Source organism: Macaca fascicularis, chromosome 15 (assembly GCF_037993035.2).
Source record: "Macaca fascicularis isolate 582-1 chromosome 15, T2T-MFA8v1.1".
Taxonomy (NCBI): domain Eukaryota; kingdom Metazoa; phylum Chordata; class Mammalia; order Primates; family Cercopithecidae; genus Macaca; species Macaca fascicularis.
The window spans coordinates 61439133-61456905 of NC_088389.1; the positions used below are offsets into that span (position 1 = coordinate 61439133).

Below are 17773 nucleotides of genomic sequence, written 5' to 3' on the forward strand. Positions count from 1 at the left end.
GTCTCTATTTTTTTTTAATAACATTTTTAAAAGGATGATTAAAAGACTGTCTTTCTGTATTGGCTTTGATCTCCTGATGGTCACTGTCTCTAGGAATCATTATCAATAACATCAGTGAGAACAATTTCTTTGCTGGTCACATCAACACCAAATTCATTCTTCATATCAACCAGTGTACAGTTCTAGGGGGCAACCAGGATGTCTCCAGTATTTCAAAACAACCTATGTGGCATGACTCAGGATACCCACTTCAGTTTTATACCAAGTGCAGCAAAGCCAAATTTTGCTGCAGTTAGCTGTTCCCTAGACCACTGTGGGTCATGATTGGCATCATCCTTGAAAAACATCTCCATTTTAGGTGGGTAAAACTCATAGCCTTTCTTGGCACCAGGATTTCTTTTGAGTAAAGAACCAGTTGCTATTCTTCCGCAAACCATTCAGTTGGAATTATTTCACACTGGGGCACAATGAAAGCTGTCTCCTCACATTTTCTGGTAAAAGCAGTTTTAATACCTGCTTCCTGTAACAACAGAAAAATGCAACTGGTAATTTTATTTGAGGTTGCAACTTTTCCTTCCAGGTGATTCTGACTGCATTTCCTGCTGTCATCTGGCCCTTAGACTGCAGGACTTTTCCTGGCCTATTTAACAAACAATTCATAGACCTCTTTTGTTTTACCTTCACACAGTTTTTTAGCAATGTTCAGTACCTCAGCCATCACCGTTATCCTGAGTGGGATGAGAGTTGCACCCGTGCTGAGAGGCAGAAATCTCTGTTGTTAATATTTGATACCTGTTGCTTTATTTATTTATTTATTGACACAGATTCTCACTGTCACCTAGGCTGGAGTGCATTGGTGCAGTCTTGGCCCACTGCAGCCTCAGCCTCCCAGGCTCAAGCGATCCTCCCATCTCTTGCCAGTACCTGGGACCACAGGTTTGTGCCACCACACCCAGCTAAATTTTGTAATTTTTTGTAGAGACAGGGTTTCACCATGTTGCCTAGGCTGGTCTCAAACTTCTCAGCTCAAGTGATCCGCCCACCTCACCCTCCCAAAGTGCTGGGATTATAGGTGTGAGCCACCGTGCCTGGCTCTGTTGCCTCTTTAAAAAGCTAGTCCTGGCAGGGCACAGTGGCTCACGCCTGCAATCTCAGCATTTTGGGTGGCCAAGACAGGAGGATCTCTTGAACCCAGGAGTTTGAGGGTTCAAGTCCAGCCTGGGCAATGTAGTAAGACCTTGTCTCAAAAAAAAAAAAAAAAAATCAAGAATGATGGGACACATGGATATTCAGTATCACAGCATTCTGGAATATCCTATGAAATGACCAAATAAAGGTCAGCTTTCATTTGTTAATGGGTCATGGAGGTCATCTAAGGAAAAGGTACTTTTTACAATACATCTCAAAGTACTGAATTGTTTTAGCTTGGGCTTCTATAACAAAGTACCATAGACTGGATGACTTAAATCAGGGTTCCCCAACCCCCTGGGCCATGGACAGGTACACATCTGTTCAGAGACAGGCCACACAGCAGGAGGTGAGCAGTGGGTGAGCGAGCAGCCTGAGCTCTGCCTCCTGACAGATCAGTGGCAGCATTAGATTCTCATTGGAATGCAAACCCTATTGTGAACTGTAAGCAAGAGATCTAGATTGTGTACTCCTTATGAAAATCTAATGCCTGATGATCTGAGGTGGAACAGTTTCATCCCAAAACCATTGCCTCGCTCCACCTATCTGTGGAAATACTGTCTTCCATAAAACCACCCCTGGTGCCAAAAAGGTTGGGGACCACTGGCTTAAACAACATTTATTTTTCACAGTTCTGGAGGTTGGGAAGTCCAAGATAAGGAGCCAGCAGATTTGGTTCCTGGTGAGGGCCCTCTCTCTGGTTTGCAGAGGGCTGTCTTCTTGCTATCTCCTCACATAACGGAGAGAAAGTTCTATAAATTAGTTATCTTTATAAGATTACTAATCCCATCATGGGGCACCTCTCTCATGACCTCTTTAACCCTAATTACCACCCACAGGCCTCACTTCCATACACTATCACATTGGAAGTTAGGGCTTAAATATATGAGTTCAGTCTACAACATAAGCTGCATGATTGATGAGACTGTTCTTTATTCTCCTTTAGTTTCCAAACACTGCCAGCGATCCCTGACTCAGAAATGTCTAGCCAATTTGAGCTAAAACACTTGTGCATGAGTCAGGATTCAGAGGTACAGGCACTCCATTTTTCTTATCCCTCCTGTCACTGTTTCTGAATTGTGGAACTCAGTTGAATGAAATGGACTAGGAAAAGCAAGAAGAAAGTATTGTTTAGAATAGTTTGTCGTGGGCCCCTGCTTTGTTACTGTTAGAAGCACCTTTAAGGCAGTGACTGTTTACACTATTTTAGGGCAGCTCGCCTCTATAGCTGCTCTGCCTTTCATCAACAGAAACAAACTCAGTTCAGGTACTCTTTATTAAGCAATTCCTTCCTTCTGATGTACACTAAAAAATGCATTTAGTTACACTGAGAAGCTCTCTATTTGTTTCAGATAATATGAAGAAAAACTATTTCTCTTTCAAGGGTCATCATATCTATAATAGGTGGTTTATAGTAAGTAGCTTTCTCGTTTCCTTGGGCAAAAGAAGCTTCAGAATTTTTCTTAACCCTCTCAGTTTTCTGGGGAAAGTGGCTAAACAAATTTCCAGCTTTTCTCGGTCTTCCCCTCCTCACTAAATAACAATGATAGAGTTCTGAGATGGACCAAGAGTAGGAAAAAGTGGGTACAGTTGGAAACTGAGGATCTTTCATTTGTAATCTGTGTGTAAAATATGGAAGTAAAGAGTAAAAAAAATTAGGAGATGAGGGCCTCAGTTTGAAGATACAGTTGATTTGGTTTTTGGTAGAGATGGGGTCTTGCTATGTTGCCTAGGCTGGTCTCAAACTCCTGGCCTCAAGTGATCCTCCCGCCTCAGCCTCCCAAAGTGCTGGGATTATAGGCCTGAGCCACCATGCCCAACCAGCAACAGGTTTTATATACCTTGAGAAAGTTAAAGGGGAGTCCAAGAAGATTAAAGTTTTGCTGTTGCTATCTAGAGCTCTTGAAAGCTTCTGCCACTTGTGATCAAAGAACAGGAATGCATGTTGTTTGTGTCTGGGAGCAATACCACACCTATTTGAGTCTATTTCAACTCAAACTAGAGGAAAGCAGAATCCCCAAATTTCAATTTGTGCCTTTTACAGTTTTTTCCTCATTTATTTAGCGAATTTGTATTACACCTACTCAGTATTGTAAAACTGCCATTTCAGGACAAATCATTTTTAGTTAAGAGGTTCTAAAATTATGGAAAATAAAGAGCATTGGCTGCCCCAGACAAGTTCCAAAGTAAAAATTAAATATCCCTTGATTGCTCCATTACCTCCCAGGCTGGATTAGGTCCCTTCCGTGCCAAGTGATAACTGTTTCTTGCCTGTCTCTAACTGCATGTTTGTACTGTGTCTCCCAGGACAGTGTGATCTCCTGTTTTTCAGATTTCTGTATCCACAGATTAGAGGTTCTCATAATAAATGTATTTAATGAAGTAATGAATCTGATCTCTGATATTTTCTTTATCAATTATTCTCCTTGTTTCAGAAACACTTTTAATTTCTTAAGAATTTCTTTTAGAAATCATCAAGAGGAATACATAATGGATAATTTCACTTATATGGAGTTCTAGAAGAGGAAAATCTATAGCAGGAAAAAAAAAGAACAGTGGTTCCCTCTGGGAGGATAGGGGCAGAAGTTCACCTGGAGGAGGCAGGAGAGAACTTGCTGGGATGGTGCTCGTGGTCTATATGTTGACAGGAGTTTGGATTACACAGGTGTATACATTTATATAAATTTAAGTAATGTAGAGTTAATCTGTGTACTTCATTGTATGTAAATTTTATAACAACAAAAAAACAAATTTTAAACTCTAGTCAATGATGTGCATGTGAGGACTTTTAGAAGGATGAGTACAGGTGTCAGCAATCTAAAATGCATCAAAAAATAAGATGGATTAGGCTGGGCGCAGTGGCTCGTGCCTGTAAATCCCAGCACTTGGAGGCCGAGACAGGTGGATCACCTGAGGTCAGGAATTCGAAACCAGGCTGGTCAACATGGTGAAACCCCATCTCTACTAAAAATACAAAAATTAGCCAGGCATGATGGTGGGTGCCTATAATCGCAGCTACTTGGGAGGCTGAATCAGGAGAATCACTTGAACCTGGGAGACAGAGGTTGCAGTGAGCCAAGATTGCACCACTGCACTCCAGCCTGAGTGACAGAGAGAGACTCTGTCTCAAAAAAAAAAAAAAAAAAAAATTAAGATGGACTGATGGATCTAGTTAGTTAAGGGATAAAATAAGTAAAATATTAATGGTAAAACCTTGGTAAACAATGTTCACTGTAAAATTCTTTTAACTTTGCTATTTGGATATTTTCATAATAAAATGTTGCGAAAAAGCATTAGGGGATTTATCATTATTGCTGAATACTTGAGAAACTCAGTTTAACTCTTTTAGTATGCTATTCTTAGATTGCTATGAAGTTATAAGATACCACTGAAATACTTGCAGGAAGGGAATATAAGACTGTGGCCTAGCAATTTACTTGTCTTCCCCACTAATGATAATAATACAGCAGTTCCCTCCCACTCAGGTCTGGACTATCCCCCGCCCCCCCCCCGCCCCCCCCCGCCGATTGTGACAGGGCTGGTGGCTAAAACAGAGGCTAATCTTTCAAACATTCTTTCCTGCCGGGCGTGGTGGCTCCCGCCTGTAATCCCAGCACTTTGGGAGGCTGAGGCAGCTGGTGAGGTCAGGAGAGTGAAACCATCCTGGGTAACATGGTGAAATCCCGCCTCTACTAAAAATACAAAAAAATTAGCTGGGCGAGGTGGCGGGCGCCTGTAGTCCCAGCTACTCAGGAGGCTGAGGCAGGAGAATGGCGTGAACCCGGGAGGCGGAGCTTGCGGTGAGCCGAGATAGCGCCACTGCATTCCAGCCTAGGTGACAGAGTGAGACTAGGTCCCCCAAAAAAAAAAAATCTTTCCTAAGACTGCCCAGCGATAAGGGTAAGTCTACCCACCTCCTGACTAGCAGGGACCAGGCTGACCAGGAAAATTATGATTTTCCTGCAATACACTGCAACTTTCAATAAATGCCAGGAAATCTTTCTTTTAAGTACATACATTTATTAAGTACGCAAGAAAAAAACCATTTAGGTAATAACTGCTTAAGAATAAATGCAATGTGTCCAGAACAAATCTGATGCTCTGTATTTTAACTTTTAAAAAAATCACAGTTAAACTTGTATCCTTCATTTTACCCCAACAAAAACTAACTTTTTTATAGAGAAGGACTTTAACAAGTAATGTCAACAAGGCATTCTAAAATACTCATAATTTAAACAGCTTGCAAGGAGACAACTATTTTTTTTTGAGACAGGGTCTTGCTCTGTCGCCCAGGCTGTAGTGCAGTGGCGTGATCTCAGCTTACTGCAACCTCTACCTCCCAGGTTCAAGTGATTCTCCTACCTCAGCCTCCTGAGTAGCTGGGACTACAGGCATGTACCACCACGCCCGGCTAATTTTTTGTATTTTTAGTAGAGACAGGGTTTTGCCCTGTTGGCCAGGCTAGTCTCGAACTCCTGACCTCAGGTGATCTGCCTGCCTCAGCCTCCCAAAGTACTGGGATTATAGGTGTGAGCTACTGCACCCGGCTCCTTGGAAACAACTACTTAAAAAAACAAAACAAAACTTTTTTTTAAGGCTAAAAAGTGTTTTGAGTTGTGTATGCCCTGCTTAAAGTTTCAGTTGTTCCTTTTCTGGATTTATTGCTATTGTTAGCAACAGTTGCAGCTATTTACAGTTCATACCAGGGAGTGTTAGTTTCTGTAGCTGCTCTCTCATTTTGAGTTAAAAGATAAACTACACAGTACCAGGTCTGTTCCTGAGAAGGTAAGAAATCTTAGCTTAGTTAACTGCCCAGTAATGTAAATATCATGTTTTTGTTTTGTTTTGTTTTTTGAGATGGAGTTTCGCTCTTGTTGCCCAGGCTGGAGTGCAATGGTGCGATCTCGGCTCTCTGCAACTTCCACCCCTCAGGTTCAAACAATTCTGCCTCAGCCTCCCGAGTAGCTGGGATTACAGGCATGCGCCACTACACCCGGCTAATTTTTGTACTTTTAGCAGAGATGGGGTTTCAACATTTTGACCAGGCTGGTCTCGAACTCCTGACCTCAGTTGATCCGCCTGCCTTGGCCTCTCAAAGTGCTAGGATTACAGGCATGAGCCACTGCACCTGGCCAATATCATGTTTTAATCAGGGAACTCTTAGCTCCAGTTCAAGAAGTGTAAACCTGATAATGTACTGACAATGATGTAGCTGAAGGGACATACTGTTGTTCTTCTATACTGGCCTCAAAAAGGTAAGAGGTTCTCTAAATGGACTTCTGTTATCTACACAGAGATCCGTGGCATCTGTCATCCATGGAAGCTCTAAACCTTAACTGCATTTTCTCTATCAGTGGTTCTCACATTGTGGTCCCTAAGATCTATAGCATCAGTGGAGGACTAATTAGAAATGCAAAACTAGGGTTCCCACTCCAGACCTACAGAATCAGAAACTCTGGATGTGGACCCAGCAATCTGTATTTTAACACATTTTCCAGGTGATTCTAATGCACGATAAAATTTGAGGACCACTTTTTTTGTTCTCTGCCAAAAGGGAGGAGCCTGGAGGAGAACTCAGTGGACAGGCCCAGTGGTTGTTGTACAAAAATTGGACTTTCCCAAGAGGGGATGAAATGCCATGAGGTAGGAGATAGCATGAAGTCTCTCCAAAGAATGAGAATGACACTCCCTGACTAGAACAAAGTCAGAGCTAATTTAATGCGGTATTACAGCAGATGCTTCTAACACTTGGTGAGAGGACAATGATAAAGCTCCCAAGAGTGCCTGCCCGTTGTCTTGAGTTCTCCTGTAGGGTGGGGGAGTCAGGGATAAGAACCTGATTCTAAGGCCTAAGATGGCAGTCTATTTCTGCCCAGCATACTCACTGGGACACACTGCCAAATAGAGATGATGCATAGTTTCCTTATCCTAGACACCAGATCACCACTGATGACTGATAACATCTCTGTTAATACATCTACCTTTACCCCATCAGGAACCAGGCAATCCTATAATTATCCCATTATTGTGGGGAAAAAAAATATGTGATTGAAGCCACACAGATCAAGAGAGAAACTTCTAAGATTATGGCTCTGGAAGCCATAAACCTTAAGTTTTAAGCTTGCTTATCTTTGTCCTTTAATAATATTGTGGATGTTTTTTTCCGCCTGGTATGTAGTTTTTGCAATGCAGCAACCAACTGTACATAATGTTCCATAAATGTACATTGTCATGATTTAAATACCTGTTTCAAGTTGATATCCTAAATAGTTATTAGCTTTTATTTAGTTAGTTAGTTTTGAGACAGGGTCTCACTCTGTCACCCAGGCTGGAGTACAGTGGCATGATCAAGGCTCACTGCTGCCTCAACCTCTTGGGCTCAGGTGATCCGCCCACCTCACTGCCCGCCCCTCCCCCAACCTTCCCCAATAGCTGGAACTACAGGCTCGTGCCACCATGCCCAGCTAATTTTTTGTATTTTTTGTAGAGATGGGGTTTCACCACGTTGCCCAGGCTGTTCTCAAACTCCTGGGCCCAAGCAGTCTGCCCGCCTTGGCCTCCTAAAGTGCTAGGATTACAGGCATGAGCCACTGCGTCCAGCATTATTTGTTTTAAAAGTAGCATATGACAGCTATAAACCACAACAGCTAAGCCCTAGTAGATGAAGGTCTGGGGAATAAATGTACTTATGTGTTACAAGACAACTCTGAAAATGTTACTGGCCCTATACATGTAAGCAGCAGCTTTTCAACTTTTTCACAATGATATTAGAATAATTTTACCTAATTACAGAATACAGCTGCAATACATTTCTCTTACAGTATGACACCTGTATTCACAATGTTCTACATAGTTTGTAAGCAGGAAACATTTTCTCACTGAATTATCAAAGCTGTATAGCAACTGAAGTTAGGCTATGAAGTCAGACAGAACCAGGTAGGAGTCTGACTCTGAAACTTACTAGGTATATGACTTTAGGTAAACTAAGCCTCAGTTTCTTCCTCTGTAAAATGGGAATAACTGTACCCACTTCATAAGAATGCCTTAAGGATTAAATAGTGCCTGTGAAGCACTAAGGCTAGTACCCAACACTAGCACACAGTAAGCAAACAGAACAATAGCCCCTAAAGATGTCTATATCCTTAATACTCAGAACTTGTATGTAATGTTAAGGGCAAGTGTTAGTTAAGGTTGTAAATGGAATTAAGTTTGCTAATCAGCTGGCCTTAAAATGGAGAGATTATCCTGCATTATGCAGTGGGCCCAATGTAATCACAAAGGTCAGTGTAAGTGAAAGAGGGAGGCTAGAGAATAAATGTCAGTGTCAGAGAAAGAGATCAGAATATGCTATGTTTGGCTAGGCACGGTGGCTCACACCTATAATCCCAGCACTTTGGGAGGCTGAGGCAGGAGGATCACTGGAGCCCAGGAGTTTGTGCCCAGTCTGGGCAATATAGTGAGACCCTGTCTCTACAAGAATAAAAAAAATTAAGTATATTTTTTTTAAAAAAATAATATGCTTTTCTGCTGGCTTTGAAGGAAGAAGGGGCAATGAACCAAGGAATGCAGGTGGCCTCTAGATGCTGGAAAAGGCAAGGAAATGAATTCTCCCCTTAAGCTCCCAGAGGAAACACAGCCCCACCAACACCTTGATTTCAGCCCAGTGAGATCCATTTCTGACCTCCAGAACTGTAACATAAATTTTTGTTGTTTTAAATAACTGAGTTTGGTAATTTGTTACAGCTGCAATAGAAAACAGATATATATTGTTGATTCATTATTATTAATGCATGCCAAATAATTATTTCCCTTTCAATTAAAAATATATTTCTAAATAGCCCAAAATATGTCAGTCATAAAGATAACAAAATGGTGATAATTAGTGCTATAGTTAGTTAAATCAGTTTATCTGAATGATTAATTTCACAAAATAATTTGAGTTCAAAGGGATTCACTCTTTTTTTAATCTCCAATGATTTACCAAAAAGAGTGTCCCAGATATGATTATAATATTCTGGTGAATGAAAATAATCTGGCAAAATTAACCATCAATCACACTGTTAAGTAATACAACAAGAAAATGAAATTCTCGGGAACACTGTGAAAAATAGCATGTTCTAAGTTTATATAAGATTCAGTCACTGTAAACAGCTTGACAAAAGTAAAAATCTAAGAATGATGCTTCCTATTGATAAGAATACAATTTTCACTGAATAAAGAACTAATTTTTAGAACTCTACAAAACATATTCATACCAAATAAACTTGTAAATGGCTAGAACATTAGTGAACATATGTGAAAGATGCAATCTTAGTAAATGTGTTTTTAGTGTAAAATGCCAATTCTACATTTTAGATAGTAGCCTTCCCAAGATGAAATGTCTGTATACCAGCTGAGGCACAGTTTATCCCTGGAAGTACAGGAAGAAATTTAGAACTTTAATTTTTAAAAACCATATCCTTTTAAACTTTCAATTTTCCTCTGTGTATGTTTTAAAATGTACTTAACAGATCAGTACAATAGTATACCCTCATTTATAGATAATCAGAATTTGGATCTTAAATATTTTCTGATGGAGAGTGCATGATTGAAAAAGTCCAGGATATCACTAACAAGAATTACCAAGCCACTTCCTTTGTCATAGCCTTGTACTTGATTTTGGTCTAAAAATGCACATATAGGGAGTTCAAACAAAAAAATCTCCAGCAATTACTAAATCAAGTTTGCCGTCAACCTTTTAAACAGGTTAGCCACACACAAAGTGTGTCAAATGTTTCAAAGTAGCATTTATTTTTTAAAAAGCATGTTATGAGGTAGACTTATATCACATATTCACTGCATGTATAATATAAAGGTTTTTTTAAATTAAAACCTTATATTTTTATGTAGGTATGTATATAGATAAAATAAACTCATCTATAACTCTACATTCATCCATTTGAAAGACTCAAAACAATTCAATTAAAAAGGTAAAAATGATAGTTTTAGAAAGCTTTTGTAATTCTGAAATGAAGAACATTTGATCTGTCCAAAAATTTGTGGGAGCGAGGTGGTTTTAATTTTAGAAGTTATTTTACTAAATTATACATTTTATAGCTAATTCTCAATGAATGTGAATATCTTTATTAGAAGGTAAGTGAAAGATACTATAATTCTTTTATTATTTTGTACCCATCATGTCAAAATGATTACATCTAAGTAGGACCAGCTACATAACTTGTGAGCACAGTACAAAATAAAAATGCAGTGCCTTTGTTCAAAAAGTTGAGAATTTCAAGATGGCTATAGCAGACCATTAAAGTAAGCATGAGGCCTTTCAACTTTTTTTTTTTTTTTTTTTCCCCAGACAATCTCAGTCTCACTCTGTTGCCCAGGCTGGAGCGCAGTGATGTGCTCTCAGCTTACTGCAGTCTCAACTTCCTGGGCTCAGGTGATCCTCCCACCTCAGTTTCCCAAGTAGCTGGGAGTATAGGTGCATGCCACCATGCCTGGCTAATTGTGTGTTCATTTTTTGTAGAAATGGGGTCTCATTATATTCCCCAGGCTGGTCTCAAACTCCCGGGCTCAAGCGATCTTCCTGCCTCGGCTTCCCAAAGTGCTGGGATTACAGGCGTGAGCCACTGCACCCGGCCTACATGGAACCTTTCTAAGTATGGGGCACTATGTAACTGCACATGTGCAACCCCTTTAAAGCCAGCCCTGAACAGAAGTCTCTTTCAGCGACAGCTATGGAATACCAAGACGATAGTTATCTTTGTCCCTTGAGTTCCCAGTACTAAACTAGGCATATAATAGCTATTCAAATGTTTGTGGAATGAAAAACTGAGTCTTAACTTGCAGTTTGCCACGTCAATGAGAAATGTTTGGTTGCTTATGGTTAGAACAAATCTTACCCTGATGAATATAGTCTGTTAATTATAATAATAAATGATGGATTCATCTATTACTGAATAATCTGCACACTGCATTCTGCTGGCTTCATGAGAGCTTGAAGCCACATATGGTGAAGGTTCATTTGATTAATTCAACAAATATTTATTGAATAACTACTATGTGTCAAGTCCTGTACCAGGCACTGAGAATACAAGAATAAATAAAACAGTCTGCCCTCAAGGAGCTTACAGTCTAGCATAGGAACTTAAAACACCTCAGAACCTACTGAGAAAACTCTGGTTATCTAGTATATTATCTAGAATACTCCAAATTTCCTAAAAATGTGAATCTAAAATTTATCAGAAAACACAGTTGGGCAATTGAAGATGCAGTGAAATTTAAAAGAAAATTCAAATATTCACCCTTTAATGTAAAAACCATGAAATCTAAATGAGGGAGAAACTTAAGAAAGCTGAAAATTCTACCTATTTTAAAGACGTTGGACCAGATTTAAACTTCAAAAATTATTTTATTATCTCTGGGTGACATTTTCATTTATAATGGCATTTATATACACATACATATAGGAGGTGTATGTGAGATATATTCCTTGGGGCTTTTGATAAAACCCATATCTTTATCCCTAGTTCATTTACAACTAAAGAGAGCAGCATAATGGTAACTTTGAGATTTTCCTTTTGATAGTAATTTCCATTAACATTTGGGAGAAATTCTTAGGACATGATTTAGAATCATTTCTAGAATATAAATTTCAGTATAATCTTATTCTATAATGAGATAAAACTGTGTCTTTGTAACAATATTTGATAATTTAAGCCTATGTTTTTATGGTTATTGAAAAAGTTTAATGGCATCCAAAATACTCTTTTGTCTATCTGAATTTTTTTCCTGTACTCTTCTTCTTTTTTCTTAAAAGCATGATAGACCCCTCTGCAAATACAGAGCCTTTGTTGTTGCTTTGCTGTACTTTGGTACATTGCTGTTTATTCCTTAATCTAGCAGCATCCTTAGTTTGTAGTATATCTTACTTAGTTGCAACTAAAAAAAATTGGTGGCCTGGGCTTTAACTGGGAGTTTCTATTATCTAGAAGGTTACTGGGAACCTTTCAGAAAAGTGGAAAGCAACCAAAAGAGCTGTCTCAAAGACTGTGCCCCCCAGAGTTTTTCCAGCTCTTACTGTAGACACTCTGGACAGGCACAGTTATCTCAAGTCCAAGCTCATAACAGCATATTAGAAGAAAGTGGGGAGCCTGTTAGAGGCAGGCATATTGATAGTGTGGGAGGAGACATAGCAAATTACTTAGCAGATATTTAAAAAATTTTTAAATCCAACAGCAGTCTGAGGCAAATGATTCTGTATACCTCAGGGCTGAGAGAATCACTTTATAGCATATTTGTTATAGCCCTTTACATTTTACGAAGTGTTTTACATACATCAGAGCTGGATACTTATAATAATACATTATGAATATAACTTCAACTTTTCATTATGAAAATGTGAATTATACTGAGCATGATGTTTAAGAAGAAGGCAGGAAGGTATACTAACATACCTAAAATACTCACATCAAAAATAATTACAAGTTTTTAATTTTGGCACTTAAGAGATATACATTAGCTATCCAAAAATTAATATGTACGGTTTCCTTCAAGACCAACACGGGGTATCACTGAGTGAATTTTCACAGCACTCAGTGACTGCTGGTCATTAAATGGGGATGATTGTCATCAGTATAAGTATCACACTATTTGTCCTGCTAAATACAAGTTTAACAGATACTTATGGATGCCAGTACCACATATTCTGACAAATAAGGGAAACACTAGGCTTTTAAAAGATTCTCAGAGTGTTTTCCCTATATTGCACTTTCTAGATAACACAATTTTAACAATGATATAATGTGATCTTGGTTCTAGACACAGGAGTGGGGAACACATGAATTACCTTTTTCTTGTTCCTTTTCTTAAAATTTTTAGTATAGTCTCAGGAATATAGCAAGGAGAAATAACAAAATGTACATGTGCTTTGGGCCTCTGAGGAAAAAAGACCACCCACACACATTTTTAAAAGACTAAAATAGATGTCTCTTCTGCTTTAGCCATTTCATTTTCACAACTGAAAATAAGGAACTACTATATATTTGATGTCCCTAACTCATTAAACATAGCATTGCCATAAATGCACTGTTCTGCAGAAAACTTTTTAAACAGGAGCACAATTTGTACTACATTTACTAACAATTATACTACATTACCAATTATAAATTATGAATAAAACTGAATAAAATTCAGAGTAAAAAACATCAGATTAGATTTTACACTCAAGTGAAATGGGGCTTTGAAATGTTAAGTAATTTCCTCCAATACTATAGCATTCCTGATGCCGTTTAATTCCTTGATTAATATTCCTTGATATCTTTTTCATCGTCCCCATACCTCAGGGAGGACAAAGGTTCTTTTGAGTTTGCTGGCTGTTAATTTTTAATTCTCATCTGTGTGGCTCTGTTTTTTTCACAAGGCCATTTATCCTTCATTTTTTTTTTTCTATTTTACAGCTGCTTATTCTGCTTGAAGTTTTTTAGTTAGGAATGGCCAGAATGTGTGCCCTGAGTTTATGATAGTCTCATGGAAACTGTTAATCTTACAGTTTTTTTTTACATGATACAAATGGTAAGCTAGCTCTATAATTTAAAAAAAAAAAAAAATACTTCCAGAAGATACTAAACAAATAACAGGCAGGCTTACCGTACTTTACAAATTAAAGAGCACAATGGTAAAGCAGTAAGCACAGGCTTTGGAAAAAGAAACAAACCTGGGTTTGAATCCCAGTGCTGCCTCTCACTGCCTACTCCATGACTTAAGGCAAGTCATTTAATCTTTCTGACCCATTGTTCCCTCCAAAGTAAACTGGGGCTCATTCCACCTACCCTGCAAGTTTTTGTGAGGGTTAGTAGTGAAGTCTGTACATTATTTGACACATGACAGGTACTCTCTATAGTAGTTAAAGAATCATTGGCTGAATTTTGAGTTGGGCAACTTTGCTGGTCTAGCATCTGATATGGAACTCTTTCCAGAGTTGATAAAATTTATGAAATTTCTTTTGAATATCAATATGACCACTGTACTTGGTAGGTTATTTTTAAATAATAACATAGTTTGGGTGTTTTCACCTCCAAAACTAATTTTATTTTATCTATTTTTTTTTTTTTTTTTTGAGGCAGAGTCTTGCTCTGTTGACCAGGCTAGAGTGCAGTGGTGCCATCTCGGCTCACTGCAACCTCTGCCTCCCAGGTTCATGCGATTCTCCTGCCTCAGCCTCCTGAGTAGCTGGGATTACAGGCGCCCGCCACCACGCTTGGCTATGATTTTTGTATTTTTGGTAGAGACAGGGTTTCACCATGTTGGCCAGGCTGTTCTCAAACTCCTGACCTCAAGTGATCCACCCACCCCAGCCTCCCAAAGTGCTGGGATTACAGGCATGAGCCACCATGCCCAGCCTATTTTTATTTTTTGAGACAGGGTCTGGGCCCAGGGTGGAGTGCAATAGTGCAATCTGGGCTCACTGCAGCTTCCGCCTCCCAGGCTCAAACCATCCTCCCACCTCAGCCTCCTGAGTAGCTGGGACTATAGGCGTTTACCAACATGCCCATCTAATTTTTGTATTTTTGGTAGAGACGGGGTTTTGCCATGTTGCCCAGACTGGTCTGGAACTCCTGGACTCAAGCGATCCTCCCACCTTGGCCTCCCAAAGTGCTGGGATTACAGACGTGAGCCACCGTGCCCATCCCTATTTTCTTTAAAAAATGTGTTTTTTACAAAATGTATGGCAAGTCTATGTATTTACTGTGCTTTTGTGGTAACTTTCTCAATGATAAAAAATTCCGGTTTTGTTAACATCCATGGTAAAATGATCTAATTTCAAAAATTTGTTTTAGAGCCAAGATCCTTTTAACCTCTATAAATGTGTGTGAATAGTTAGTTGGTAGGTCCTACAAAGAAATGTCATTTTTATTCATGTATTTTGGGTTGTTTAAACATTTATGTAAGATTTAAAATACTTTTCTTCTTATGGCTAGAAGTCTCAGCTTCTACTCCCATGCCTGCCTTTTTAAAATCTATTGGCCAGTTTAAGGGTATTAACAATAATACAACTTAAAGACAAAATGTCCATAAGTCATTGTTTCTAACAGACAGCATAACACAGTAGAAATTGCCCTGAGCAAGGAATTAGAAGACTGGAATTCAAGTCCCAACTCTGCCACTAACTTTGTGGGATGACCTTAGGCAAGTCACGTCACTTCTCTCATTTGTCAATTAATGCAAATGATTCCATTCTAAGTTATTTTCCACCTCTAAAATTACTTTCATTTACTGTTATTGTTTATTAAATAATGAAAACAGTTTCTGGGAATTGTCTTAAGCACCAAATGGGTAGAGAATAATTTTTTTTTTTTTTTTTTGAGACGAGTCTCACTCTGTTGCCCAGGCTGGAGTGCGGTGGCGCAATCTCGGCTCACTGCAACCTCCACCTCCCAGGTTCAAGCGATTCTCTTGCCTCAGCCTCCTCGGTAGCTGGGATTATAGGTGTATGCCGCCACGCCCGGCTAATTTTTGTATTTTCAGTAGAGATGGGGTTTCACCATGTTGGTCAGGCTGGTCTCGAACTCCTGACCTCGTGATCTACCCGCCTCGGCTTCCCAAAGTGCTGGGATTACAGGCATGAGCCACCGTGCCTGGCCAGGTAGAGAAGAATTTACTGCTAATTAAGGTTATGTTTTTCAACCTGCAATCCAGAGACCCTCAGAATAAAGATTACTTGAGGTTCCTATGAAAAACGCAAATTCCTGTCTTCCCCCTGGCTGAATCACAATCTCATAAGGTGAGGCTCAGGTTTCTGCATTTTTCACAAGCTCTGTAATGGGTACAATACACCCTAATGTTTGAGAACCAGTGGCCTAGAGAGAATGCAACCTAAGAGGGAAAGGCTAGTGCATAGCTTAAATTGCTCCAGCCTTTGGTAATCCCTTCTAAACACAGTGCCACCCATGTGGAGGAGACTGCAAGAAAGCTGTTATTCAAAGAAGAACAGTCAGCCTTGTGCTTGAGTCCTGCTTTATACTTATGTGTTTCATAAGAAAACACAAGGCAAGTCTTCATATCAGCACTTAGTCTTGATATCCAAGTCACTGACTACCATACTTATGGTAACAGTTTGAAGAGGACTGCAACTCTCCCCTCACTAATGGTGACAGAGTTGGCTTGTGACACCTGGCTCAGGGAAGAAAAATGAGTAAACCCCTACCTCTACTCTTAATTCCTCTTCCACCCCAATACTGTTAACACATCATCCTGTGTGATTCAAATAATCTGGCAGATGAAATACAGAAAATCTAAGTCACATTGTTCTTATCACTCTATGACCAAATATTGTACTAATCTAATTTTAAAAATCCTTTTCTGTGCAATAGAAATAACTAAAGCCCATTCTGTCTCCTTTCCTTTCTAATGCTGTTGATAGGAACAAAATATCAAGTAAGGATACATGCTAGAGATGTTAAATTCATACAAGTAAAGTAAATTACAAAGAGAGGTGGTAATATTTGCTTCTAGAATTTCACAATAAAATCCCTCTCGCCGTGAAAATCTTTTTATAATTTTAACAGGAAACTTAAAAGACATTTTGTTGCAAGATTATCTTAACAATTATAAGAATAATGCCATTATCTGTGCTCAATATGGATAAACATAACAGCAACTTTAAAAGACCAAGTATACTCATAAGTGAAGATGAAATTTCTTTTTCAACAACCAATATGCCAATATCCAGTTTCTAGGTTTTATTCAATTCTAATGTCATGGGTTTCTCCTACTCCAATCAAAACTCCTGCCAAATTCCACAAAATTGACACCAAAATCAACACAAAGAAAGAGAGGGACAGGGAGAGGAAAAGAGAGAAATAGTGAGGAAGAAAGGAACTTGACAAGAGCTACCATGCAAAATGACCAGAAGAACTGGAGTTCAGTGGCACAGATCAGCAGGAGCAGAGGAATGCTGAAAAAGATGATGCTGCATAGAGTCTAACTTGGAGATGCCTGTATGATGCTGGATGACCAAGTACTAAGGTCACAAGTGTGTTCATGGACCCATAAGAACCAGGATCTTGACCCAAACTTATAAGATCTTCTAAAAAGAAAATACTTCATCTAAATTGAAGTAATTCCTAAGTCAAACACCAGAAGAGTTCCTTATTTGATGTAAGTTGTGCCTAAAACTTTGGCTGATACAAAGAAACCCGTCCACTAAGGCACCCTGAGGCAATCTGACAATGTGTTGGAGAGAACTTTGTTGTCAGTACCACATCATTATGAGAGTACAGAGAACGGATCACCCGCAAGGGACTGGCTTCTTTGGGCAAGCAGTCAACAAGTTCACTGCACTGTTTGTCAAATCCCAACAAACGAATCCCATAGCCATGTGGGGAAGAAATCATTCGCCCATCGGGGCTGAAGCAAAGTTCTTTGATGTAACCCCTGCCTACATTGGCTTCTTCAATGTAATGAGTCAGTCGTAGAGAACAGCGAGGTGAGACAGGTCGCACTGGAGCTCCTTCTTGGAATTCATAGACACAAGTACACTAGGGGGAGAGAAGGGAGACAAACCAAGGTTACAGAGCCCAAATAGTTCTACAGA

The 17773-nt window shown here is 39.3% G+C and overlaps 1 protein-coding gene and 1 pseudogene across 3 annotated transcripts in view; both read right to left on the bottom strand.

Moving 5' to 3' along the window:
* Nucleotides 1–38: 38 nt before the first annotated feature.
* Nucleotides 39–859, bottom strand: LOC135967458 (bifunctional phosphoribosylaminoimidazole carboxylase/phosphoribosylaminoimidazole succinocarboxamide synthetase pseudogene; annotated as a pseudogene).
* Nucleotides 860–11570: 10711 nt separating this feature from the next.
* Nucleotides 11571–17773, bottom strand: part of DCAF10 (DDB1 and CUL4 associated factor 10) — a 71222-nt gene continuing 65019 nt past the window's right edge. The window contains exon 7 of one of the 3 annotated variants that reach the window (XM_005581263.5): nt 11571–17717. In XM_005581263.5, coding sequence (XP_005581320.3) covers nt 17349–17717 — 369 coding nt within the window. In that variant the 3' untranslated portion in view covers nt 11571–17348. The remainder of the gene's footprint in view (nt 17718–17773) is intronic. The other 2 variants (XM_065530321.2, XM_045373480.3) reach the window with 2 other exon arrangements.